The sequence below is a fragment of the Myxocyprinus asiaticus genome, chromosome 17 (genome assembly GCF_019703515.2).
Source record: "Myxocyprinus asiaticus isolate MX2 ecotype Aquarium Trade chromosome 17, UBuf_Myxa_2, whole genome shotgun sequence".
Lineage (NCBI taxonomy): Eukaryota > Metazoa > Chordata > Actinopteri > Cypriniformes > Catostomidae > Myxocyprinus > Myxocyprinus asiaticus.
Genome location: NC_059360.1, coordinates 39,479,569 through 39,507,155, shown reverse-complemented (window position 1 = coordinate 39,507,155; position 27,587 = coordinate 39,479,569). Strand labels below are relative to the sequence as shown.

General features: G+C 37.9%; 1 protein-coding gene across 1 annotated transcript; it reads right to left on the bottom strand.

Annotated features, from left to right (window-relative positions):
• Positions 1 to 1,934: 1,934 nt before the first annotated feature.
• Positions 1,935 to 25,938, bottom strand: LOC127454981 (ensconsin-like). Its single transcript, XM_051722503.1, has 18 exons — positions 25,834 to 25,938; positions 22,902 to 22,967; positions 18,966 to 19,168; positions 16,646 to 16,759; positions 16,342 to 16,416; positions 15,660 to 15,823; positions 14,082 to 14,092; positions 13,168 to 13,280; positions 12,931 to 13,044; positions 12,582 to 12,730; positions 10,728 to 10,843; positions 10,354 to 10,583; positions 8,795 to 8,972; positions 8,253 to 8,415; positions 8,012 to 8,107; positions 7,809 to 7,859; positions 7,536 to 7,728; positions 1,935 to 3,219 (listed from the first exon to the last, which is right to left on the bottom strand). The coding sequence occupies exons 3-18, from the start codon at positions 19,096 to 19,098 to the stop codon at positions 3,176 to 3,178; spliced, it is 1,944 nt and encodes a 647-aa protein (XP_051578463.1). The 5' UTR covers positions 19,099 to 19,168; positions 22,902 to 22,967; positions 25,834 to 25,938; the 3' UTR covers positions 1,935 to 3,175.
• Between the last annotated feature and the right edge of the window lie 1,649 nt (positions 25,939 to 27,587).

Genomic DNA, 27,587 nt, shown 5'->3' with positions numbered 1-27,587 from the left:
ATTTGTATATATAAATACAAATGCAAATGCTAACTTTAAGTCTGATCCAGATTTGTCTGTAAAATCCAGCAGCTCGCTGACCAATCCTTAATCTTAATGTATGTACCTCTATCGTCATCTGCTGGTTAAGTCTGGTAAGTGCTTCAAAAATAAAACTCATAGAAGGCCCTTTACCAAATGGCACACTTGATGTGGACTTGCGGTCTCGTGGCCTTCATTTGCGCGTTCCCGCGAAGTCCACGAGACCATAGGGTGTCCCGTGACTCGCGAGCGCCCCCTTTGCAGCCTCAATGCGCCCTTCGGCTGAGCCCCGCATCCTACTTGGGGCTCCACGGGAAGGGTATAGCTCAGGGGTCAGCAACCTTTTTGACATGGAGTGCCATTTTTTTATTTCCCTAGTCAATGGCTGTGCCTGGCACAACTATTTTGCATTTTTCTAATTTAATCGTTTCTTTTTTATTTCAAATGATATTATCAGCATAACAGTTTAAGTGAAAATTTGTGCAAAACCCGCATGTGAATTTTCACAAAGCATCTTTTGAAAGTTTTTTAATGAAAGAAAACCTGTCCTTTTGTACAAAATGAGTTAACACAGTTAATGTCACAAATTTTCTTATTTGATTACTGATCACGAAATTGTGTGGAATCTTATATATTTCTTATATTATGAATGTATGTTTTTCAAAGTCACACAGAGGGGTAATCATAGCACGCAAGCAACAGCGAGAGAGGAGCAGGCTATTTTATTTATATGAAGTTTTCGCACCTGCATTCTAATCCACATCTTGATGTAATCCTTCCTCATGATCACGCAGCGTGTTTTCATCAGCTGAATGGGAGACTAAACACTAAGTGTGAAGAGACTCGCGCTGCGCGTGCAAGACATTCGCGCATCACAAGCCGATCAACTATTTAGCCCTTTTCGGTGAATCGCACCTGCAAAATCCTAAAACTTTATTTCCAGGTTTAATTTAGATTTTGAATAGTCTCAGATTTTTGAACTCCACGATGTAGGTTTATGTTTTCTCTTTTAATCGTTTAATGTAATTTTGAATGTCCATGGTTTAAGGAGGGTGTACCTGTATGCTGGGTTGGAAATCTCAAGGATTAATAGTGGTGTTTTCCTTATTACATCACGTGTTGTTCTGAAAGCAAAAAGAAACAAATGAAACACGGAATGTAGGCTGTTATCCGCGCAGCCTGACCGCAGCAAAGCGGGCTCGTTTACTCGCGCGATTAACCGGAAGTGAAGCTCTGCCGGCTGGTGATGCGTGAATTGCTTGCACGCGCTGCACTAATCTGTTGGGTATACTGCAGACTCGCCCCATTTTAACTTTTTGTTTAGTCTCCCATTCAGCTTATGAAAGCACACTGCGTGATCATGAGAAAAGATTACATCAAGATGTAGATTGGAATGCAGGTACGAATTGATATAAATAAAATAGTATACTCCTTTCTCGCCATTGCTGGTGTGCCAGTGTTACCCCTCCGCGTGCCATAGGTTGCCGACCCCTGGTATAGCTGTAGGCATTGCTCCAAAAAGGGGTGTGAGCTCCAACTCGCTATTAAAGATATCCACCTTATTTTTGCAAAGCGGAAGTAAGCAGCGGCTGCATTTCCGGCGAATGTGACAAGGTTCCGCTAAATAACTAGAAGGTTATAAAACCAGAATTTAGTGATATGGGCTTAAAAACTATCACACCTGTGTACAGGATGTACAGAAGAATTACAGTGCATCTGGAAAGTATTCACAGCGCTTCACTTTTTCCACATTTTGTTATGTTACAGCCTTATTCCAAAATGGATTAAATTAATTATTTTCCTCAAAATTCTACAAACAATATCCCATAATGACAACGTGAAAGAAGTTTGTTTGAAATCTTTGCAAATTTATTAAAAATAAAAAACGAAAAAAATCACATGTACATAAGTATTCACAGCCTTTGCCATGACATTCAAAATTGAGCTCAGGTGCATCCTGTTTCCACTGATCATCCTTGAGATGTTTCTACAGATTGATTGGAGTCCACCTGTGGTAAATTCAGTTGATTGGACATGATTTGGAAAGGCACACACCTGTCTATATAAGGTCCCACAGTTAACAGTGCATGTCAGAGCACAAACCAAGCCATGAAGTCTCCAATTAGTACTCTGAGTAACAGAATTTTGTCCCTGTCCCTGTCCCTGTCCCTGTCCCTGTCCCTGTCCCTGTCCCTGTCCCTGTCAGCATCAGCATCAGCATCAGCATTGGAAATGGTATTTTTTTTTCTATGCTGGCCTTCACCATCAAGCAAAAGTGTGAACTGTCCACAGGCTTGCATGAGTTCATCTTTACATTCTCCTATGGTCAGCTTTTCCTGCTGAAACCTTTGAGATGTCAACTGCAAAATGTTGCCAATGTCAAGCATGTTGGACAGAAAACACTGAAAACGCTCTGTGTAGATATGCTTCAATTCGCTGTCATTTGTCATAGCCAGTTGCATTTGAATGGCTGGCAATAGTCTAAATATTTTCAACAGTGTCTCGTGCCTCCATGCAGACCATCTAATATTGTGAAACTTTCCTAATTTCAAAAAGGAGATGCCATTCTCATCACAAATCTTTAGTGCTTCAACTTTTTTTGCTCCAACTTTATGTAAATAAAATTGCAGCAGCTTGACAACAGAGTGATTAAATGTCTCACAATATGAAACCATGTGATCAGCTGATTTTGCGCAGTTCTCAAGTGTGTGTGCAGTGCACAGAATATGCACAAGTGAATCCCCAATCGCGGTCATTTTCTGTAGATTTGGTAGAACGCCGTTGTACATACCGACGTTGATCGCAGCTCCATCTGTGCAAACAGCGACCAACGTTGTCCTCCATTCATCCAAGCCTGAGTCCTGGAATAGATTGACCAGCCCGTTCGTTATGTCCTGCGACGTTCTTTTGGGGCGGGCATGCTAACAAGGAGGATAAAGGCTACAGCCTCTAGCGTCAGTTGCTAGGGCACCTCTTGAGGCCAGGGGAGTGAGGTTTACATACTGGACAGCTACCTACCAGCTGGCTCCCATTAGACAAGCATTAAAGCAGGTAAACAACTTTGCCAAACGGATAACAGATAAACATCCATCCAGACTGCAGCAATACTGTCCTGAACTGTTTGAGTGTTACTGAACTGAATTGAACAGCGTAGTTAAGTTTCTCCAGCTGGAACATGAGACAGCCAGCACTTCTTTCCTGTATGTGAAAACATGAAGTAATGATGCAAGGATGAACGTCATAAGCCAGCGATTTCGTGCCAAATCGAACCTGACAGCTCTAAATACATATCATGTTTATTGGCTTACAGTAGTGAATTTGGATAAGATCGGGACATTGCTTTGAACACTGGTTGTTTTTTTTGGGGGGGGGGATTTTTTCCCCTTTTTTGCCCAATTTGGAATGCCCAATTCCCAATGCACAAGTCCTCGTGGTCGCATAGTGATTCGCCTCAATCCAGGTGGCAGAGGACGAATCCCAGCTGCCTCTGCGTCTGAGACCGTCAACCCACACCTTATCACGTGGCTTGTTGATCGCATTGCCACAGGGACATAGCACATGTGGAGGCTTCACGGCATCCACGCGCAACTCACCACGTGCCCCACCGAGAAGAAACCACATTATAGCGACCACGAGGAGGTTACCCCACGTGACTCTACCCTCCCTAGCAACCGGGCCAATTTGGTTGCTTAGGAGACCTGGCTGGAGTCACTCAACACACCCTGGGATTTGAACTAGCGAACTCCAGGGATGGTAGCTTTTACCACTGAGCTACCCAGGCCCCTGAACACTGATTGTTGATGTAATCAATCAATAATGTCAATTTGTTCATTTTGAACCAAAAAATCTTACATAGTGCAGCTTTAATAATATAGTAAACGAGTCAAATAAACTACTTTTATTATGCTTTCATAGTTTTATTAATTTTGTCAGTTTTTGGAGCTTGAAAGCCCTTGATCGTTTTATGACAAGAGGTGTGTAACGATCCTTCAAAATACTTTTCTTCAGTGTTTCACAGAAGAAAAGTAACAGCATGAAGGTTTGGAATGCCACGAGGGTGCGTAAATGTTGACAGGCTTTTCATTTTTGTGTTAACTATTCCTTTAATGCTGGAGTTACACAATGCTCTTTTGATTTTATTATTATGATCAGTAGTAGTAGTACTTATTTGTTTGCTATTGCTTCCTAAAGCATGAGTGCTCTGTGTGAATATGGTGATATCCCAGTCCTTTTTAGACTTTGAAGTTCAATTACTGTACTGACATTGTTATTTACATTGAAATATTTTAAATGTAAAATAAGTTTAACTTATGTAATTGAATTGAATTCATTCATTAACTCAGTTCTTGTATATTGTACTAAACGCTTTATCTTTGTTCAGTTAGGAGCTCTGCAGCTCCTGAACGTCACACTAATGATCAACGTGGGAAACCATTTCCTGCTAAAAAGACTTTTCATTTCTTGTAACCAAGGTAAAGTTTGTCACCAGCCATTTCACACCATAATGAGTCACATTTCACACTGCATGAGTCACAAATTATAATTAAATGAATCTGTAAATATTATTTAAAGAAAGCTTGCATAAAAATGTCTCAGGACTAGGTTAGAAATGGTACCCTTGAGTATCATCACTTATAAAAGGTTAATATAGATTTTTTTATATATAGCCCTTTTCACAGCACACATTTCAAAGTAGCTTTACAGAAAATTATGCTGTAACAGTAACAATGTATGATGAGGTCTCTTGTAGCTTACTGTTTAAGCACTTTAGATGTGTTGATGCTTAAACCCCTTGTAAATTATATTTAACTATTAATTATTTATAACAAGGCTAGAACTCTAGAAATTGACAATGTTCACAAGCTACAAGAACATTCAGTTCTGTCCAGTTTGTTTCAGCTAATGCAAAATCTCAGCTATAAATTCAGCCCTTTGGTTAAAATTCCTCAACCATTTTTTATGTATTTTTTTCGAGGACTGTTCCATTTTTCAATTCCCTCCCCTGAGGATATTTTTATACATTTGTGTTGTGCCAAATCTGTATGAATGGGTCTATTCAGAATTTTCCAAACATACACAACAACAAGTTTGGTTTTTGAAGCTTCTTTACTTACACCAATAAAAATTTAATCAGATTGTACATCTTTACACCCTATTTGCATAAGCCTCTATCATTGCACAAGATCTGCAGGTACCAGCATACTGTATGAATGCTCAAATGCAGGTAATCAATCATCATAGTCATATCATAATTGGTTTTGATTTATGAAAAAGGGGTGGGAAAAATGCTCTTATTTGGAACAGCTATATAGCAGCAGTGCAAAATCATCTACACAAACTGGAAATTCATGAGCTCACCTGTTTTGGCACTGTGACACAAAAGCACTGGTCAGCAATGAGGACAAATGGAAAATTACTTATGTATAATCTTTTACCCTCATGATTCAAAACAGCAACATTGCAAACAGAGATTGTGAATTAAATTAATGAATACCAGCACAGTTATCTGACTATAAATAAATACACATTTGTGAATTGTCTTGTATCATATATCCATATGACATGTGCCGTAGCATACTATGTACAGCACTATCTCCATAGTAGACTATTACATCAATACTGCTCTTAGATTTAAGAAAAAAGCATTTACCTTCATAACACCATAAATATATTAAAATAAAAAAAATATGACTAAATTAAAACTAAAATATTCAGGTTTTAACTGGTGGGTAATGTACCGATAAGTCATTATTTTTAAGTGACTCTTAGCACATACCTAAAGTAGCTACTGTGTGATATGTCACCATAGCAAATCAAGCAGTAATTAAGTTTTAATTGGGTACTGAAGTAAGGAAATGTGATCTGTGAATTTGTGTGCATATGTTGTTTTCTCTCAGAAAGACAAGCTTGCTGAAGTTGCCCCGAAAGTTGTGGTATCATATGACAGAACCATGATTTAAATGACCTCTAAAGCATGAAAAAAAAAAAAACATTAACAATTAATTTTATCAACTGTATAACAACTTGTTATTATCAAATTGATTAATTTAGATATTTGTAATATAAAACAGGTGGCACGTATTCATGTAACAGTATACTACATACATTAACTCACTATATGGACAGATGGTTTTTGCTTCAGACAGCATTAAATTATGTTTAGGTAGAAGCAATTACCATCTGCAAAAACAAAATAAAAACAACCTTATACTTAAACTAATCTTTTAATAATTAAGTTTACTACTTGAGTTGTACCAGATGTTTTACTTTACATTAAGTTATGTTAGATTTCAATGGCAGTTTGAATGGCTAGTTTGAATGAATTATTCAGTCACTTTAAAGGAATATTCTTGGTTCAATACAAGTTAACTTTAATCTACAGCATTTGGGGCATCATGTTAATTACCACAAAATATTATTTTGACTTTATTGAGGTTACAGTGAATTGAGGTTACCATTTACTATGTAAGTGAATGGGGTCCATTTTTGGAGGGTTTAAAGGCAGAAATGTGCAGCTTATTACTTTATAAAAACACAAGTGGCAAGAAAAAGTATGGGAACCCTTTGGAATTAACTGCATTTATGTATAAATTTGTCTTAAAATCTGGTTTGATCTTCATCTAAGTTACAATAATGAACAACGCAATCTGTTTAAACTAATAACGCACAAATTATTAGTTTGACAGTTAGACAAATTGTCTATAAATGGAGATGATTTAGTACTGTGGCTACTCTCCCTAGAAGTGGCCTTCCAGCCAGGATGGCTCAAAGGGCACACCTCAGATTGCTCAATGAGGTAAAACAAATAGAACCCTAGAGTGACAGCTAAATATTTCAAGGAATCATTGGAGAAGGTTAAGATCTCTGTTCATAAGTTTACTAATATACGGAAAACATTAAACAGGCATGGTGTCCATGGCAGGACACCACGAAGGAACCATCGCTGCTTTCCAACAAAATCATTGCTGTGCACCTGAAGTTTGCCAAAGACCACCTTGACGATCCACAACGCTACTGGGAAAATGTTTTGTGGACTGATGAAACTAAGATTGAATTGTTTGGAAAGAACATGCAGCACTACTTATGGCAAAAAAAGGCACTGCATACCAACGTGAAAACACCATCCCTACGGTGAAGGGAGCATCATGATTTGGGGCTGCTTTGCTGCTTCAGGGCATGGACCACTTGCCATCATCGAGGGATAAATGAATTCCCAAATTTATCAGGATATCCTACAGGATAATGTCAGGGTTGCTGTGCGCCCAGGGCCATATTAACGTGCGGGCTTACCGGGGCTTATGCCCCAGTTCCCGCAGCAGTGGAGGGGCCCCGAACTCCCGGGGGGGGGGGGCAGTTACAACATCCTCCACCATATTCTCCCCCGTAAAGAAAAGGAGGGACAAATCAAAATGATAATTTTTTTTAGTAATCCGCATTATGCCACAAACGCTGTCGATGGAGCTTAACCTGAATTGAACCAGTAATATTCCTTTAAGATGAATTTATTTACATACCTGTTTGCTGATGGGCCTGTATCTCTTCCAGGCCAGAGAGAGTGCGGAAAGATCGACGTTCCTTGAAGGCCACCTCAGGAAGCATATCCTCCTCGTCCCTCAGTTCCAGCTTTGGGGTTTTTCCCGGATTCGGTATCCTGATTATAGGCTTTTCGTTCTCACAAGGAAAGTTGCGCTTCACTGATACAAGTTTCTGCAATGCATAGAAAATTAGCTCTCCTTCAGGGCCTCTGGATGGGGCAGCAACATGGAGCATTTTAGAAATAGTCTTACCTTCTCTTCTGAGTCTGTCTTTCGTGTTCTTTTCATGATTTCGTCCAGACGCTGATTGGGAAATGTTTAAAGCACATTAGACATTGTAATATTTACTCATCAAGCTTCTATTGGTTAATTTTCCATGGTCAGTTCTACTATTTCTTTGAATCCTTGAAAAGTAAGGCTGAACAGGAGCAACTTTCTGAGTCTGTTTCTTGTACCTTTTTTCTCTCTTGGCGCTCAGTCTCTTCTATCTGGAAGTGTCTCTCTCTTTCCAGTCTCTGCTGTTCTGCCATTACCCTCTGGTGAGACTCTCTCTGAAAAGATATTATAGGACAGAAATTTGAATTTTTTGTACTGTACAACCACGATCCATCTTATATGATAATATGATATTGTGTATGTGTATGCTAATGGTAAGAAATCTTATAAGAGAGCTTATAAACGTCTGTATTTAAACACCTGTTGATGAAGCCTGTTTTCCTCTATCTGTCTGCGAGTATACACTTCCTCAGCCTGCAGTCGCTCTTCATCTTCCCTCTTCCTCATATCCTCCTGCAGTCTGAGGGCCTTTGCTTCTTGTTTGGCTCGTTCCTCAGCTCTCTGACAAGCCAGATCCTCCCTGCTTCTTCTGCAGAGATAAACCACACAAGACCACTTGAGCCATCTAAGCCACAGTCACAATGTCAAAAGTTTACATCCTTTTTGTGAGCTGAAACAAGCTACTGTGTGATTTCAACCAATTTAACTCCCCTCAAATGACCTTCAATTACTTGCAAAAAGTGAAGTTAAACAACTGTTACAGCCAAAAAGTTGATTTTTTGTTGACAACATAATATAAAGCAAATTTACAACATGTAAAGGTCAAACTCAATCTGATTTGTATTTCTTTTTTTACGAGTTTAAAAATAGTTATATGATCAATTGACACAATAGGACATTATACTGTCAGTGCATGCATCAGTGAAAAGATAACTTTCATGACTATGAAAAGATAAGAACACAAAAGTCTATCTCTTTCTCTCTCTACCTGCTCTGTCTCTTGTCTGCATTCCTCATCCTCCTTCTCTCTCTGGATCCTGGCTTGTCTCCTTTTCTCTGCCAGCAGGCGAATGACCTCCTCAGGGCCTGTGGTCCAAGCAGCAGGTCTGACCTGGGCTTCATCACCATTGCGTTTCGGTCCTGAGAGTAAAAAATAGGAAAGAGACATATTCCACCAAAATATTCACAGTACCACTCATAAGAAAAGTGCTATATAGGGTCAAATAAATTAGGGGTCTTAGGCTTGTAGCTATATAGCACCTTTTTAAGTGTTAAATGGAGTAGGAGTAAATAACCTTAAACAAAAAACAAAATGAATTAAGCATACAAGTGTGCTTAAAATTGATATGGTTCTAAATTAAAGTATATCATTATAGTTCTTAATATAATTGAAAAATCTTTTAAAGGGATAGTTCACCCAAAAATGAAAATGTACTCACTCTCATGCCATCCCAGATGTGTAAGACTTTCTTCTGCTGAACACAAAGATTTTTAGAAAAATAACTCAGCTCTTTAGGTCCATACAATGCAAGTGAATGGTGGCCAGAACTTTGAAGTTCCAAAAAGCATATAAATGCAGCATAAAAGTAATCTATATGACTCCAGTGGTTAAATACAAATCTTCAGAAGTGATATGATAAGGTTTGGGTGAGAATCAGATAAATATTTAAGTCCTTTTTACGGTCAATCTACACTTTCACTATCACATTCTTCTTGTTTTTGGTGATTCACATTATTTGTGCATATCACCTCCTACTGGGCAGAGAAGAGAAATTATAGTAAAAAAGGACTCAGATATTAATCTGTTTCTCACCCACACCTATCATATTGCTTCTAAAGATATAGATTTAACTACTGAGTCGTGTGAATTACTTTTATGCTTCCTTTATATGATATTTGGACCTTCAAAGTTCTGACAACCATTCACTTGCAATGTATGGACTTACAGAGCTGAGGTATTTTCCTAAAAATCTTCATTTGTGTTTTTCAGAAGAAAGAAAGTCATACACATCTGGGATGGCACGATATAAGGAGTGAATAAATGATGAGAGAATGTTCATTTTTGAGTCTTAACAGCAACATCTATATACACAGCCGAGTGCTAACAGCCCGTGTGGTCAGTAAAACTGTGATGATGTTCAAAAGGAGCAGAGCTTATTGTGTTGGCTGTCATTACATGAAAGAATTCTACAAGACTACATTAGGTTACACCAGCATCATGTAAATAAGATTTCATGAACAGTAAGTTTGTAATACTCATCAATAGCTCACTCCTGACAACAATTTTATAACTTTATTTTCTGTATAGAGTGCAGCAGTTTCTACAGTAGAAACGCTGCCGGTGTAAAAACACAAGCATTGTTTGCTGTTTCAGTTATCCTGGCGTGCTGCTTCAGCGCTGCTCACACGTTACTTCCGTGTGCTGTGTGCAACATGAAAAAGTCTGCTAAATGTAAATAACTATCCTTTTGATCAGATTTGTCTATAGAACCTATTGAAATGATAAAAAATCTCTACTAACCATTAGGAATCTGAGAGCAGGGTGGTGGGTTCAGAGGTCCATTTGTTGGTAAATTCAACTGAAGTTGCCCATCCTGTTTAACATCTCTGTGCAGACATTGTGGAGTTGTTTCGTCTGGTTTTAGAGAGCCAGAGGAGAGTTCATGCTCTGGCTCCAGATCCTCCTCTTCTGGGAGTGGAGGCAAACCATCTAGTTTAAGTGTTTTATGTCTGACATGTCTGTTCTGCAGCCTTGGAAATGGGAGATATGTACATGGAGAGAACAGGTTGAAAGACCAACAGTGTTATTTTATATGCAAGAAATAGTGAACTACTTTCAGTTTTAATCCCTAACGATTCTTTTTATTTTTATTTATTTATTTATTTTTTAACTACCCTAATGGTGGGGGTACTGCATTTCCCTGTGGGTTTGTGTCCACTTTGGGCTTGATTCCAGTTGATGATTGAAGGTGTATCTTCAAATCTTTTTCCTCAACATCCCTTGTTGCCACCTGTAACCCAGTATAACATTGCACATCAAAATCTCTTTTGAAAAACATGTTTACATGCAACAGAGTAGTGCAGTATTTCATGCAGCAAACTAGAATTTAGAAATGAATTATAACCTTCATTATACAACCCCAATTCCAAAAAAGTTGGGACAGTATGAAAAATGCTAATAAAACAAAAAGGAGTGATTTTTAAATTATATTCACCCTTTGCTATATTGAAAGCACTACAACTACACATTATATGATGTTTTTACCTTATGAATTTCTTTTTTTTCTTTTTTTTTTTTTTCTTTTTTTTGTACAGTAATCTCAAATCAGATGATTGCAACACCCTCCAAAAAATTGAGACAGCGGCAATTTAAGACTAATAACAATTTAACGAGTTAAAATAACAAGGCAATGTGAAACAGGAGATGTTAAACAGTTGAGGCAATCGTGTCAGTATATAAGGAGCCTCCAAAAACAGCCTAGTCCTTCAAGTGCAGGGATCATGCGAGACTTGTCAATTTGCCAACAGATGCTTCAGCAAATAATCCAGCACTTTGAGAACAGTGTTCCCCAAAGTCAAATTGGAATGATTTTGGGCATTTCACCCTCTACAGTGAACAATATAGTTAAAAGATTCAAGGAATATGGTCAAATCTTGGTGGGTAAAGGGCAAGACAAAAACCATGTCTGAACGCACATGATCTCTGATCCATCAGATGTCACTGTCTTAAAAAATGGCATTCATCTGTAATGGATATCATGAACATGGGCTTGGGATTACTTTAGTAAACCTTTGTTAGTCAACACTATTTGCCGCTGCATCCACAGATGTAAGTTAATACTTTACTATGCAAAACAGAAGCACTACATCAACACTGTCCAGAAGCGCTGCCGACTTCTCTGGTCTCTGTCTCATCTTAGATGGAAAGTAGAACAGTGGAACCGTGTTTTTTGGTCTGATGAGTCCACATTTCAAATCGTTTTTGAAAAACACAGCCATCGTGTTCTCTGGGCCAAAGAGGAAATGGACCATACAAGCTGTTATCAGCGTCAGTTCCAAAAGCCAGTGTCCATATGGGCCAGGGGTGTGTCAGTGCCCATGGCATGGGTAACTCGCACATCTGTGAGGGCACCATTAATGCAGACAGATATGTACAAATTTTGGAGCAGCATATACTGCCATCCAGCACCGTCTTTTCCAGGGATGTCCTGGAATTTTCAGCAGGACAACTTCAAACCACATACTGGCCAAATAAGCTGAGAGTTCGGGTGCTAGATTGGCTTTCCTGCTGTCCTGACCATCTCCAATTGCGAATGTGTGGTGCATTATGAAGTGCACAATACGGCAACGAAGATCCCATACAATTGTGCAGCTGAAGACCTGCAAAATGGATGAATGGGGGAACATTCCACTTTCTAAACTTTACCAACTTGTGTCTTCAGTGCCTAAATGCTAAATAAGTGTTACTAGAAGAAATGGTGATGTTTCACAGTGATAAACTCTCGACTGTCCCAACGTTTTTGGAGTGTGTTGCAATCATCTGATTTGAAATTACTGTACATTAAAAAAAATAAAAATAAACAATGAAATTCATAAATATAATGTTTAGTTGTAGTGCTTTCAATATAGCAAAGGGTGAATATAATTTACAAATCACTCCTTTTAGTTTTTATTAGCATTTTTTATACTGTCCCAGAATTGGGTTTGTATTAAAAGAACAAGTGGTCAAAACTTAATGTGAACTCTCACCAGATCTCTATTGGTAGTTTTGCAGATTGTGGCTTTTGTACCTGAGCTGGCAAGGTTATTTACTGCTTTCCCACAATAGATCTGGGGCTTTTGTGTGTTGCTAGAGTTCATAGAATGGCATGAGGCTGAACGATGACAAACATGAACAACTGAAGATGTATGGGGTTGATTTTTTTAAAGTGAAGAAAATTAGAGGGGGTGAATGAGTACAAAGAAATAAGAGCGTGAGTAAAAGAAAAAATAATAGGAAGCTGAGATTCATTACATCCAATTGCTGCTAGTTTCCTCTTAATATCTAAATGAACAGGGAGATTTTGTTATTTTTGTTTAGTTTTCCCTAAAGTGGTACCTGTGACTCGGGACAGAAACACAGAGCTCCTACTCCTGGCTAGATAGGAGACGGTGGGAGTCTGAAGTCGAATTATGAGTTCAATCTCCCATTGGCTAAGAGAGTGGCGTTGAGCTAGAGAAAAGACAAACAAGTGGTGAGAACAGGAAGAAAGTTGGAAAAATATGTGCGATGAGCCTATAATTGAGTTTTAGTATGCCAGTTATTACGTTTTGAGGCATGTATTTGGAAATTCACCATTTGATTTGCTCCCAGTGTTGTTGGTGACCTGGAGAGAGCAGTGGCCAAGTTTCTGTTTGGCTTTCTGACTTTTCTCCATCGTCTTTCGCATCACATACCTCATAACGCTCCTGCAACATGGAAAGAAAGCACTGTTTCTGTAATTCTACTCTATATACACTAACATTCAAAAGTTTGGACACACTTCACTTAAAGTTTCTCATGATCTTAAAAATCTTTTGATCTAAAGGCTAATGTGAACTGTAGGCAGCTACCGGTTGCTCATGCTTGTGCGCATACTCCATAGGGACGCGAGCAAGCATCGACCAAAACAATGATGTAACGTACAAAGAGACAACGTGATTCACTGGCATCATGCTGACAGATGCATAATTAAAAATACACAGTTATGATTGTTTTACTACAAACTTTGAGACTATATATTATATTTGAATCTCCAGTGCTGGAACAGGGCTAAAACAAAGTGTGGATATCGGTCTGACTATGCGAGACTGTAGTTTGAAGTAATCACTTTTCTTTGCATGATACATTGACTGCATTTATACAATAGCCCATGTCGGCGTTAGCTAGCTAGCTAGCTTTATTAATAGCTGTTAGCTAAATTTGGTGGATGATGACAGTAGCTGTTTATAAAATAGACTGTACATTATAAATACGTAGACGCAATTCAGTATTGATGTGATTCCATCACAACTGTCATTTTGATATATCGATGCGCTATTGTTTTATAATAATAGAATGTATATATTTTCTGTATAACCAAGTTACGTTACACTAATGAATGGGTCTTTTTGCATTATCTTGAATATTGTCTAGCATTCATTTCATCTGTTATTGTAGTTTAGCTAAAATTACACAGATCAGTCCTTTTGGCACTATATTTCACATGCTTTGCAGTTATGTAAGCTTACCTGTCCAATAAGAAGAGCGCCAATTCAGGGTCTGTTTTGATCCCCAAAACCGAACATAGGTCCCTCTAGTAATCAAATGCCCTGCCGATGTTCACTCTAGTTTTCGCTCGACCACGATCATGTTCCCGCTTAGCCAGATGGGATTCAGTAGATAATTATTTTTTTTGGCTTCCTCTGAGTTTGTGTAGGAGTCGATGTTGTGCTGGGAGCCGTACGTTTGCTGGATTCCATCTCTAAGATAACGTTACCTAGTGTTGCAGTTTGTTGTTGCTGTTGAATAGTGGAAGAGCAGTGATTACTCAGGCAAGGCTCTCGGGAGCGTGAATAAACGTCACATCCTTTGGATTTTCCCGGCAAAAGCAACCCGCTCCCTTCGCGTGAAAATCAGTCTACAGGCTTTAATAGGCAAACTAGGAAGTCCAGGAAGGGCTCATTTTTTAAGTTGCATTACAAGCCGTTCACATATTGGCAAAAAAAGGGCATGAAAATTGTTATATACTGCACCTTTAATAATAAAAAATTCCAGCTGAGATTTTTATTTTTTTTATCTCTCTGAAAAAATGTTTTCTCTTTGAAAAATATTTTTCACCTCAAAAGGCAATACATGAGAATTTTTTTTTTCTTGCTAGCTAACAATTAGCATGTGGTTCCAACCTCAGCCACCAGGTGCCACTATCAGTAAGTATAAAATCGTATGCTTACAATGTGACAGAATGTCTGTGGTACTTTATCTGTTGATTTATAGATTTATAGTTATAGTATAATACAATAACAAGAATGTTTAGCAAATCTTAATCAAGAAAAAAACAAATAATATTAGACAGTCTTCTAATATGTGAAATCCCACAATTAAATGAAGCTCAGGTTACATATGTTTCATACGGCGTTCATTGTCAAATCAATCAAGAGTTCAACACAGCACCTAACACTGAAAACACAATGAGAGGCTTCGCAACGGTCAAAGACATGCATCTAGAGCATGTTTACGTAGGCCAACAATTTAAAAAAGTGCAATAGCAATAGCAGCATCGATATTCCCAGTGGTGAAGGTCATCAAACAATCAGAAATAACTCCCATATGAAACATGTATATATATGTGAGGTGTATTCATTTAATTGTGGAAATTCATGTTTTAGAAGACCTAGTGGATTTTTATTTTCACCTTGCGGTTCAGGGCTTCCGTAATAAAACATTATGGCACCTAATGAAAAGGGTGGCTACTTTGTAGAACATAAAGTATAAGATAGCTTTGATTTTGAAAATCTTTTACTTAATTCATATACTTTCATTTGTGCTATTTCATAGTTTTGATGCCTTAACTGTTAATCCAAAATATGGAAAATAGAATAATAAGGAATGACTTATCATATACATATACATATGTTTTTAATCATTATGGCAGAATCATGCATAGCATTTCAGGTAAAATTTCGAACGATTTTGCTTCAATCAGTGCTGCAGTATTTACATAATTGATTTCACATAAACATATATATATATATATATATATATAACCTCTACAAACAGAATCTGTCTCACCAAATATCAGTCACCATTTATGTAATTTGAAAACTCACTTTTTCTTCTTTGAGCCTCTGTCTACATTTCTCCTTGACAGCCATCCTCCTCATCTCCTCTCTTAGTCGCTGCTCATCCAACTTCTTGCGCCGCTCTTCCAAGCGTTTCTCATAGAACTGCTTGGCCCGTTCCTCTCTTGCCAACCATCCGCGTTCACGCAACGCTAAAGTTCAGATACATCTTAGACAACTATAAAGCTTTCAAACATATCACAGTGCAATATAAAACTTAACAGTAATAAACCTTAATTCTTCAGTTGATATAGATGTTATACAGTGGAATCCAAAAATCTGAGACGACATTGAAAATCTGGAATTTATTTATTTTTATTTTTTATTTAAAAGTTTTAGAAATGTGAAAAACTGAAAACAATGAAAAGTAATGATGTGATACATATTTAATATTTTTTTCTAGGCCACTAATCAAATGTAAGCAAGTGTGTGACACTGAACATGTTAACACTGTACAACATGTCAGATTCCCATGCTGGGAAACATGGATTAGCAGAAATTCTGAAATTCATGTAAATTTTTCGATTAGGATTTTCACTCTAATTGTTATGCTGACAGTATATAGTAAATATAAGTTTTGTACGAAATTAGAAAAATTAAAAATAGAAGCATTTTCACTAGTGGTCTCAGACATTTCGACCACACTGTATATTCACAGTAAGATGAATACCCAGCTGTTTTTGGTATGCCTCTCTTCGTTCTCGGGCCAACCGCAGCCTCTCTTCCACCTTTACTGCATTTGACTCTAAGTTACAAAAGAGTCAATCAGAAATGTATGTGTGCAGTGTACAAAATGATAAATTCATTCATGCTGGAATATATAATTTAAAAGAGCAGTGTGGAAAAAAAGCTTATGAATAGATAACTGGAATTGAATCTTTATTGACATTGTGTCCATGGCAGCAGTGTAGAAGACTGGAAGGGTTTGAGGAAGGATCAACTGCAAATTATTATAAATAATAATAATTTCAGACCTGCCATATGTTCATTTCTTTTGTTGATATTAATCTGTGCTGATTTGATGTACAATGGAGCACATGCTTTTCTCTTATGCTCAGAGGCTGTAGGATTCACGTCAGAACTGGGATCTAAAAAGAGACAGATACTTTGCAAACTTACCTAATTAGTTACTTAGTAATCAAATAGTCAAGCACTAGTATCATGCAGAAAGTTACTTTTGTCTATGAATATGAATGCTGATGCAAAACAGCTTTAAATTTTTTGATATTTTAAGAATTCTACTTATATTTCTTGTACTTTATTCTTTAAATTTTCCCTTGAAACATAGGAAACCTTCAAAATTGGTTTGAAGAGCAGAAAAGCAGGATAAGGGATTATTTACAACATTATACCAAAATTGATAAATTATTGTCATAATGAGTCATCTTGTAGATTGTTTTCTTTAAATTCTGAAACAAGCATGCTGATTCAAACCTTTTTGTGTGACTTTTTATGCATCAGTTTTATGTTAAAAGTGGCCCTAAAAAAGATGTTTACCAGGGTTTAAAAGGTTCGCAAAAAACGTTAACCCAATGTTAAAGGTAAGGGCACTCTGTGACGCTATCAAAACATTGCATTGTTTGTTAGAGCATACCTACCAGCCTGACTTAGCAGCTCAAACAATGGCAGAATTTGGGGCGGGGATTTTTTTCTAACCAATGTTAGACAGGGGGAGTGTTTAGGAAACCTATTTGAAAGCCATTATTTTTGTAATTTCATTTGGTGAAGCTAGTGGCAGAAATTATACACATCACTTTAAAGGAGTCATGACATGCCATTTTTTTATTAATTTAAAATGTTCCTCAGAGTTCACTTATAATATTGGTAAAAAAAAATAAAAAATTGCACACAAAAACGGACATATATTTGTCAAACGATCATTTTCCATGATCATTCTGACCCTCTGTCAGAAACACTCTGTTTTGGTGCTGCTTCTCCTTTAACACTTGACAGTAAGCGCCCACTGTTATGATTGGCTCTCTGCTCTTGACTGACCTGCTCTCTCTTTGCCATCTCACTGCTCAATACTACTGAGTGGGCTATGGAAGTGATAAGGTAATGTAGGTGTTGATGTGTTGTTTTGGAGGTGGTCAGATGCAAATTTATACCAGAGTATGACATCGCAATGTGGAGGAAGTAGAGAATGAGTCGTTTTGGCAGACTGGTTTCAACAAATGCTCTTTTTGCAGTGAGGAAGAAGTTTTGAGATCTGAAACTTACAATATGTTTTTATATTACTCTCCTCTTAAGTGTCAAAAGATCAAGCAAAATTTGATTCCTCATGTCATGACCCGTTTAAGTTTGACCACCCATACAATGAAAGATTTATAAGCCCAACCTCAAGGCCAAAAGGCAGATATAAACATGAACATGAGGCCTGTCTCATGCCAGTTTTGAGACAGCCTAAGGCCTGTACACAACTGCAAAGGCATTATTTGTTTTGCTGTTGCTATGTAGAACAACAAATTCAGCGCCTAACTGAAGACTACATGGTAACAGTGATCTCCTGAGGTGAGTTTAACACTCAATAGCAACACAGAATCCAGTACAGTTAAACTGAGAGGTGAAGTGTCAAAACTGCTACATTTACATGCATTAATATGTTGTTGCACTTAGATATGAAAGCAGACATGCTTGTCATTGGGGCATGTTACATAAAAGACCATCTACCATGTGATTCTGACGAAGAGAGACCTTTAAAGGTAGAGTTTGTAATTTCTTGCAGAAATAATGACTGTTGTCAAACAGGTTTCCCGAACACTCCGCCCGTCTTCGATTGGTTGTACAAACAGATGGTCCCACTTTAAAAATGGCACATACTGCCTTTAAGAATAAACACTTTTAACACATGTGTAGCTAGTCTCGTCTCACACACACACACACACACACACACACACACACACACACACACACACACACACACTCACACACCATGCTTACTATGTCACCATTTGAACATACCATAAAGAGATATCGGAATTAAGCATCAATTTACAATCTATTCACACACAGCGTATATTCAGGCTAAAAAGACCTTAATGGAACATAAGGAACAGAATATACATCTTAAATGCATACACTAATATGTGCCTAACTTGATCACATGCCTGTCTCCTGCATTTTAAGATGCATGTGTGTCATTGAAAGTTACACGCAGTATATTGTGGATCCTGCGTAAGCAAAGTACAAACATGAGCCAATGTTCATCATTATAAACAGAATTACAGTTTAATTTGGAATTAATGCTCTATTTATAGTTTCCTTCATTGTATGGCACTAAGGCTGATTACCAACCTCTCTGCGTCCTTGCAATGTCGCACATCTTCAGTGGTCCATTTTCTGTGCTGATGGAGAGACCCAGCTCTGCCGCCTTGCCTGTCTTTCTCCACTCCAGCTCCTGCTCTGCCAGGCTAAAATGAGCTGGCATCTTTTTGATTAATCGCTTATGCTCCTGTGTGTGTGTTCTACTTCTAATACCTGTACAGCATCTGTTTTGCCTGTGTAAAAGTATTCCACTTCAGCTATCAGCTTATCAGTGCATCTCTAACAGCAAAAAGGCTGGTTAATAGAGTGAGAGAGAGAGAAAGACAGAGTGAGCAAGATACATTTTTCCTCAGGGAATTTGTGGGAGCAGCTGACTTGCTCCTGTCTGGGTTGCATCCAGCAGACATGCCCTGCAAGCAAACTCATTCACCATCCGTATGTAAAAGGTGCACATGACAAACAGCTTTGATCTCTGGTAAGAACTGTGATTATTGGAGGTGTGTTGCCCTTTAACATTCCAGCTCAGAACTGCAGCGGAGTCTCTTGCACTGGTCAGTGACATTGACGGCATGCAGGGATGAAATATAATAGCAGCACAACAAAAGAGTCTGAGCTGGATGCAAGCACTTCTGCTAGGTGGTTGTCAGGTTACTGTAATATGCAAAAAAATATGGGACATTGCATGTGCATGTCCAGAATTAGCAGACTAGGCACCCTGGGAAGAAAATGCTCTTTCATCCTGGTCCAAGATCAGCTGTTTATTGAATCCAAAAGACAATAATAGAAAATACACAACTGATCCCAGATCAGGTTAAAGGGGCAAGTTATATGTGCAAAAGCAAAACACAGTAACTTCATATTTTGTCAATATTGGGTCTCTTAGACTAGGATCTGTCCCTTGACAGAGGGGCTTGACCTTAACAATGCTCAGATCCAGAAAACCAGACATATTACACTGTGAATTTAGCAACAGGAGGTCAAAAGTTCTGCTGCTGAAATTGGTCTGTGCTAACCGAAATTCAAACCACTGCCCCCAGTGGCCGAAGCAGGAAATGTTGTTGGTGAAATGTCCACAGGGTGGTGCCAAAATCAACATTAACGAAATTAATCGAAATGAATGAGTTAACGCATGTGACTGATTTTAATTGTTTAACGTGTACATTTTTCTTTACTGTGACGCTTTCGGATGAAGTATTATTTAACTGCACATTGCCAGCACTCAGAGCAAAGCAAGACATTCTCTGCAGTGTTTTTCATGTGTTTCATGAGTTCAAAACCATGCAAATCATGTGAATTTGGATTTACGATTGCTATAGCACAGTGTCAGGTATTGTGAATTAACATTGTCGGATTGGTCATGTCATGTCAAGTTTAGTCAAGTTATGTCAAGGTCATGTTTTTGTATTTTGTTCACGTTTGGAGTTATTGGTTTTGGATTTCACGATTGTTAATAAAACTGCACTTGGGTTCATCACACGTCATCGTCATTGTCATTGCCAGCAACAATGTTACAGAATACCTGACTGACCAAAATGAACCCAGCAATCCAGCTTCTTCGTTTACGCCAGGAGAATCGTCCCCTGGAGGATTATGTCACGGAGTTTTATAGCCTTTGCTACCTTGTCGATTTTAATGAGATTGCCCTCAAGGACTGTCTTCACTTTGGACTGAATGAGCCAATCTCTTCCCTGATGCTAGGTGGTCAGAGTACCCAAAGCCTGGCTCAGTATATTGACCTTACCTTACTAATATGTGGTTCATCGTTCACTGTGGGGGAGGTGGATGCCAAACCAGAGTCCCAGGTCATGGCCGCCAAGGCAGAGTACCACATCATGGCCGCCAAGCCAGAGTCCCATGTCATGGCCGCCAAGCCAGAGTCCCATGTCATGGCCGCCAAGCCAGAGTCCCACGTCATGGCCGCCAAGCCAGAGTTCCTTGTCATGGTTGCTGAGCTTGTGCCATCTTTTGCCCCGGATCCTGAGCCTGCTCCATGCCATGTCACAGCAAGGCCTCAGCCTGCTCCATGCCAAGTCACAGCAATGCCTCAGCCTGCTCCATGCCATGTCACAGCAAGGCCTCAGCCTGCTCCATGCCAAGTCACAGCAATGCCTCAGCCTGCTCCATGCCATGTCACAGCAATGCCTCAGCCTGCTCCATGCCATGTCACAGTAATGCCCCAGCCTGCTCCATGCCATGTCACAGCCGCGCCTGAGTCTGCTCCATGCCATCTCACAGCCGCGCCTGAGCCTGCTCCATGCCATGTCAGAGCTACGACTCAGTCTACTCCATGCCATATCACAGCCACGACTCAGTCTACTCCATGCCAAGTCACAGCCACGACTGAGACTGCTCCATGCCATGTCACAGCCAAGCTTCAGTCTGCTCAATTCAAGTTACGTCAAGTTCATGTTTTTGTATTTTGTTCACATTTGGAGTTACGGGTTTTGGATTTCACGATTGTTAATAAAACTGCACTTGGGTTCATCACACGTCATTGTCATTGCCAGCAACAATGTTACACACAGTTAATTGCCACAATTAATATTGTAGAGGATGAGGGTTTAAGAGATTTAATGCCCATTGCGATGAATACTCAACATGCGGATTAGTTCTTTCATTTAGTCAACCTCCCACTTTGACTTGGAAAATGTTTAATGTTACATGAATTGGTGCTATTTTAGTGCATTTCTATCTTTAAACTGTGAAATATTATACAATTTTAATTAAACATTATTGGTACATATAGTTTTCTTTTCTAAGAAGTAACTAAATGCATTTTGACATGATGTAAATTGTAAATGATGTAAAATAGTGAACAGGAATGCATTTTTTATTAACCCTTATGTCCTAACGTAGATCCCAACCCTAAACCTAACCATCAGTGGAGTCAAAAATAGAGCAAAAAGAAGCTATTTTAGAGCGAAAATACAACCTCCGAATCGCACTTACCGTTATTTATTTAAACTTGATTACTTTATGGTTTCCACGGGACCTGTACCCGTACCCGTGTCTCTGAGGCTGCTAGTAGCGCCAGAGGGAAAAGTGAACACATTTGAATTGATGCAAAAATATCTGATGTGGGATGGCTCTTGTCAGTGACTCAGCAGAATGGGGTTGATTTCAGGGTCCATGAACATTCTGAAGCAGTATGGCGATTTTCAGTGTGATTATGTTGGAGAAAAACATGGGGGGAAAAGCCCTTTGAAGCCATTTAGCTCAATTTCAGTGTTGCCGTTGTAACTGCATTTTACCTTTGTAGGTGCCTTTCAGTGATGTGTTTTTCCACATCCCATAATGCTTTACTTCAATATTAAAGGCATATTTTGACAGATTGGGCTACTGGTAAATGAGGATCTGTTCTCAAATATATAGCGAGCAAAACATGCCATGCTGGTTTTTCATGAAATCCTGACTTGTGTTATGTTATTCTGCTTTTAGAAGACTGTCTTATCCAAACCAGCAGTACATTTTCACTACAGTTGAACAACCCCCTTGGAGCAATGGGTTAGGTGCCTTGCTCAAGGATACAATGGTGGAACCTCATAAATCAACCTTTTGGGTTGTGATCCTACAACCTTGGGGTTACTCACCAGCCTAACAAGCCACATAACTTGTGCAAAATGGTGTTGGTGTGCAAAATATCAGGAAAAGGAAACTAGCCTCTTGATTCATGATTTACCTCTGACCGTCTGACCAACTTAAATGTTTAAAAATATAATCTTTTAAATGATTAAATACACGTGGTTGAACAGAACACCATGTTTGGATGTTACTAGAATTATCTACAGTACAGTTCACATATCAGAAGTCTGAACTTGTATGATATGATGTCAATTCATTTGCATATGCCTATATTTACTGTTGTTTTAGTAGTCTAAGCTAGTTCAAGGTTAGATCCTCAACTCATTTTCTTTTTCTCTCTTTCACCTTTGGAAATGTGGAGAACTTTGTCTTCAATAAACTCACTCAAACTTTGACTCCTGGTCTTCAGTTATTCATACTGGTCTCTCTAATGGGTCAAGCTGCATTCCCCTACAATATAAAAAATACATAGTTTATCATATCAGAAAAGCATTAAAACACAGGAAGACTGTATACATAAAGGTTAGATTTAAAATACCCTACTTTGCATAAATGCAAATTTCTTTTTTAGTTGTATTAACCATTGTAACAACAGATCTACAGATACTAATCAGTAATTATAAGCAGGTTAGGTGAGCTGTGGCGACACTTCCAGGTTTTTCAGACTCTCTGTACATCCGAAAGAGGAGTAGTTACATGCGTATCTGGAATGGTAAGACTTTTCAAGATAACAATCTGATGACAGTCCCTATACGGTAATATTCTTTACTGATCATATTTAATTTTCTCAAGGGGCAATTTGGTTCTTGATGTTACATTACTGGCTCTTCAGGTCATCTTATTGGTTTCTGGGTTCTTTGAAGCTCCAGTACATAGATGATGTTCTACAGAACTAGAGAATAAAGAGTTCTTGTGGAAATTAAAAAGGTGCTCATATGGCATTAGGCTGTTTAACCCTTTTTGGTTCTAATTGGAACCTTTATTTTTAAGAGCCTAGTGCATGTGCAGACATAAAGCTTCTATGTAGATTTAGAAATCATCCAAATATTCTGTAATTAGATATCTGTAAACACATCCAAAAATGGAAAGATTGATTGGCAGACTGTCTGAGTGGTGAGTGAGTGATGAAGGGTGAAGGAATGAGGAAACAAGACTTGTCAAACTATATTCTTCTGTCAAAAAGGTAACAGCTTGACTAGTAGAGTGAGTGTCACACTGGAGTAAGCTTGCCGACGAGTCACTGGTTTTGTCTGGACCAACATGTAGGTTACAAGAGCAGAGGAAAGCAGAGGGACTGAGACTGCTTCTGAACACTTTAAAGAAGAGTTCACTGAAAGAAGCCATTGAATTATTATTTACACAGGTACTTGTCATTTCCCCCCACAATCTTTATGCTCATATAATTTTAGTTGCTTCATGTGCTATGGAAATTCGGAAATTCAATTATTTTCTTTTTTTTAATAATTGAAGGTGGATTCAGATAAATTGAGCGATTTATTTTATTTTATTTTATTTATTTTGCAATCCACCTGCACTGTAAAAACTGAATGTGACTCTTAAAATGTACGTTCATTGGCTTAACATAATGACACAATCAGATTGATATTTGACTATTGACATTCATCAGATGTTACCAGATGAAATACATTTAATTATCATTATGTAGCTCCTATCTATTTATTTTTTATTGTCTGTCTCTTTAAGAGAGTTTCATTAGTCTTGAATATTTGCATTGTTCAGTGTGCACAATAAATGAACAGTGAAACTGGGAGAGGTGCAGTTTTAATGTTCATAAATGAATAAGAGCAGATGGATCTGTTTCAGTTGTCATTTTGGTTATGAGGTGAGGTTTCAAAATCTTTAATGACTCTAAACTGTACTGCTAAATCTTCAGCATATTTCAATAAAGGTTTTTAGCTATTGTCCAAACTTAACTGAGGAATTATACTGTATGTGTGATGATTTATATTTTTTGGCTATTCTGTCTCAAGAAAACAGCTATTATACTGTTGTGAAATACTGTGGGAATAGTAGACAGTGCTGTCATTATACCAAATGTCGCAGCAAATATAGTTTACTGGGTCGTTAAATGTTGTTATTCTGGCTTGTGATTAATTGCAAAAAAAGTCCCTGCTAAAACTTTATACTTACAGTAAATAATGGAATGCAATTGTGGTATCTAGCAACTAAACAGTTGGTTTCACTCTTGTGTTTAAATGCCCTTCTTGAGATAAACAAGAGACCTTATCTGATTTATCAAAAGTGGAACATTGTGACATCTCGAGTATAGGTGCTTCAATTTGTTGTGGAGTGTTTTATTTCTTCAAAAGGGATTCATTTCAGCAACTTTCAACATCAGAACCATTCCCTAGTGATGCCAATGGAAACATTATATGACATTTTCCTCTCTGTGGTATGTGCTTTATTAGATAGGCAAAACTAACTATAAAAGGTCTCATGGTAATACAGCTGAGAGCCATTTAAACAAATACTGTCCTTTAGCAACAGAGTCTATTCCAGGGGGTCAGGTATGTTTTTAGAGTGTTTGAATTCCATTTTAAATATGTGAGTGATCTTTGAGACGAAATTCTATCTGTTTCTAATAGAAAAGTAATTTGTTTTACTAGCGACTTTATTGGTTTTGCCTTTTCTTTGACTTAAGCACAAAAAAGACATTGAAAATTGTGTAACATGCATTTTGACTGTGACAACCCTGTTTTTAAGAAGATACACATTATACAGAAGGTAAGGGAAATGTCCTGTTAAAGTGTGACAGTGGTCTATTGGTGTGGCAAATATCATGTTTGGGCTGTTTTTTCTTTTTGCTCTTTAGCTTAATAAAGCAAACTTTTGCTAATTTTCACTGTTAAATTCAGCATCTTGCATCTATTCTATTTGTTCCTAAGTTTGAGAAACATGTCTGTGTAATGTCTATTCAGTACCTTGCAATCTATTCTATGGGCAATTGTTGAAATGTCTCATCACTGTGGGTAGGATCATATAAAAGTTTAAAACCCATCTGAATTTAAAGCTAGATGTTCTGCACATCAACACCAACCTTTTCAGATATTAGTCATTTAATAATGATTAAAAGGTAAGCCTAAATGACAAATAAAGCTAATCTCTATTGTGCCCTTCATAAGTGAAATATTTATACCTCTGCATGAAATAATGCATTGAAATTTGATTGCTATAGTGGCCTTGAGCTCCCAAGTTGTGTTGTCACAGTCATTTTTAAAAGCTACAGATCCTCTAGACACACATTTTCTAACTGTCTACCAGTAGGACCAGAATCATGGCACCAATCAGCAGAGACCTGGTGGGCTGGGTGGCGGAGGTGCAACCAGAGGCTGCATTTGTCTCCGTGCTCATCCTCTTCATTCTCAGCATCACCCTCTTCGTTCTCTGCACAAGCTGTAGAAAGTAAGTGGTTGCTGGATGACCTTTAAAGAGACATTTAACCTTTTAAGAGAATTTACTGTATTTGGGTTAAAAAAAAAAAGCATGCCTTTAGAGATGTCCATTGGACATAGGCAAAAATGTGTGTCCTTTAGGTATGTAGTAGAATGCCACCTTCTTGAATGCTTTAAGGTACATTCCAGGACTGCACTGTCGAGTTTTTCTACTCCAGTAATTTGTAAGGAATGAGGCAGGAATGTGGCCCTTTTACAGAAGAAATGAGCACCATGCACAGGGTATATTGCACGACTCATAGTTGACAAGAAAATGTGACGAAGAGCCTGAGGAAATAAAAAGTGCTTATTGAGAGGTTGTAGTTAATGAACTGCATGGTTTTGCAAACTAGTGGTAGATGTCTGTATAGTGGTGTTAAAAGCCTAAGCAAAGTCTAATTTCCCCAATTTTATTGCTTTTATATACATTTATTGTAGAAGGGAAGTTAAAAAGTGTTGTAAGGGTACAAGCCCAAAATAGAGACATTCTGGCAAATGTAACATTTCAACACACTTAAAAAGTAGGGAATAGCAATTAAAGAGACACACACACACACACAACAGAAGCTATTATAATACAACGTATATACTTTTAAAGTAGAGTTGTTATTTAAAAAAATATAGTTTCTTTAAAATCATCTTAGGGGACAGAAATGTTCTCCTAACTAAAGAATCTCTTTGCTATAGGGTATTAAAGGAATATTCCAGTGTTATTAATAAGTTAAGCTCAATCAATGGCATATGCAAAATGCATATAAAAAATGTATACGCTCACTTAAGCTGGATACATTTTTTATTCAATAAGAAGAAATGTGCATTAACTATGATGGAAACACATTTCCCGAATAAACTCCAATTGAATTTATTAGGGCTACAAGATGCTCATGATAAAAGTTATCTGACTGAATAACTCGATCATAACTGGACTAACCAGCGGACCAATCATCGCTTCTGAAATGCTGCTCTGGTCATCCTGCAATATTGGTGTCTAGAAACTACAAAGCCTGCAAAGAGTTTGCAGAGCAAATAAGTAGAATACAAACTTGAACTGTGCTGAAGAGCAGGTTTATTGACACTTTTGAAAAATATATCATAGATCCGCACAACTAAGACATAAGGAAGGAATGCACACACATAGTGCTCCCAGAACTGTGTGCCGTGACATGAGACAAAGTTCTTTACAGTGTTTTGTCTGTGCTCTAAACCACGATAATTTTATTTTATTAATAAAAGAGTCAGAGTGGCAACAATTTCTCTGTAATGTGACAGTTTTGTTCTTTTGAACACATGGGATGGTAACACGGCTTTATTTGCACATTGTTTTTGCAATATTATGGTTTTTCATAAATTACATTCGCTTGGATAGAAACATAGCTACTGAGGCACTTACATTGGAAGTGAATGGGGCCAATCCATTAACATTAAAATACTCACTGTTTCAAAAATAAAGCCACAGGATGTAAACAATATGCGTTTCCATGTAAACAATATGCGTTAACTTGATTTTAGTGTGACAAAATTGCTTACTATCCTTTTCTGTGTAAAGTTATATCAAATTTTATAAAACACTGTAAACCCTAAAATGTCCGTAAAAACTTTGATTTAAACAACTTTACAG

Bases quoted from the DNA above. Each gene is read 5' to 3' on its own strand.
- LOC127454981 (XM_051722503.1), bottom strand. From the start codon at position 19,098: ATGCCAGCTCATTTTAGCCTGGCAGAGCAGGAGCTGGAGTGGAGAAAG. The intron at 15,824-16,341 runs GTATTCATCTTA...TCTGAACTTTAG, and splicing joins GGCATACCAAAAACAGCTGG to CGTTGCGTGAACGCGGATGG. The intron at 7,860-8,011 runs GTACAAGAAACA...TTTCCCAATCAG, and splicing joins AGCGCCAAGAGAGAAAAAAG to CGTCTGGACGAAATCATGAA.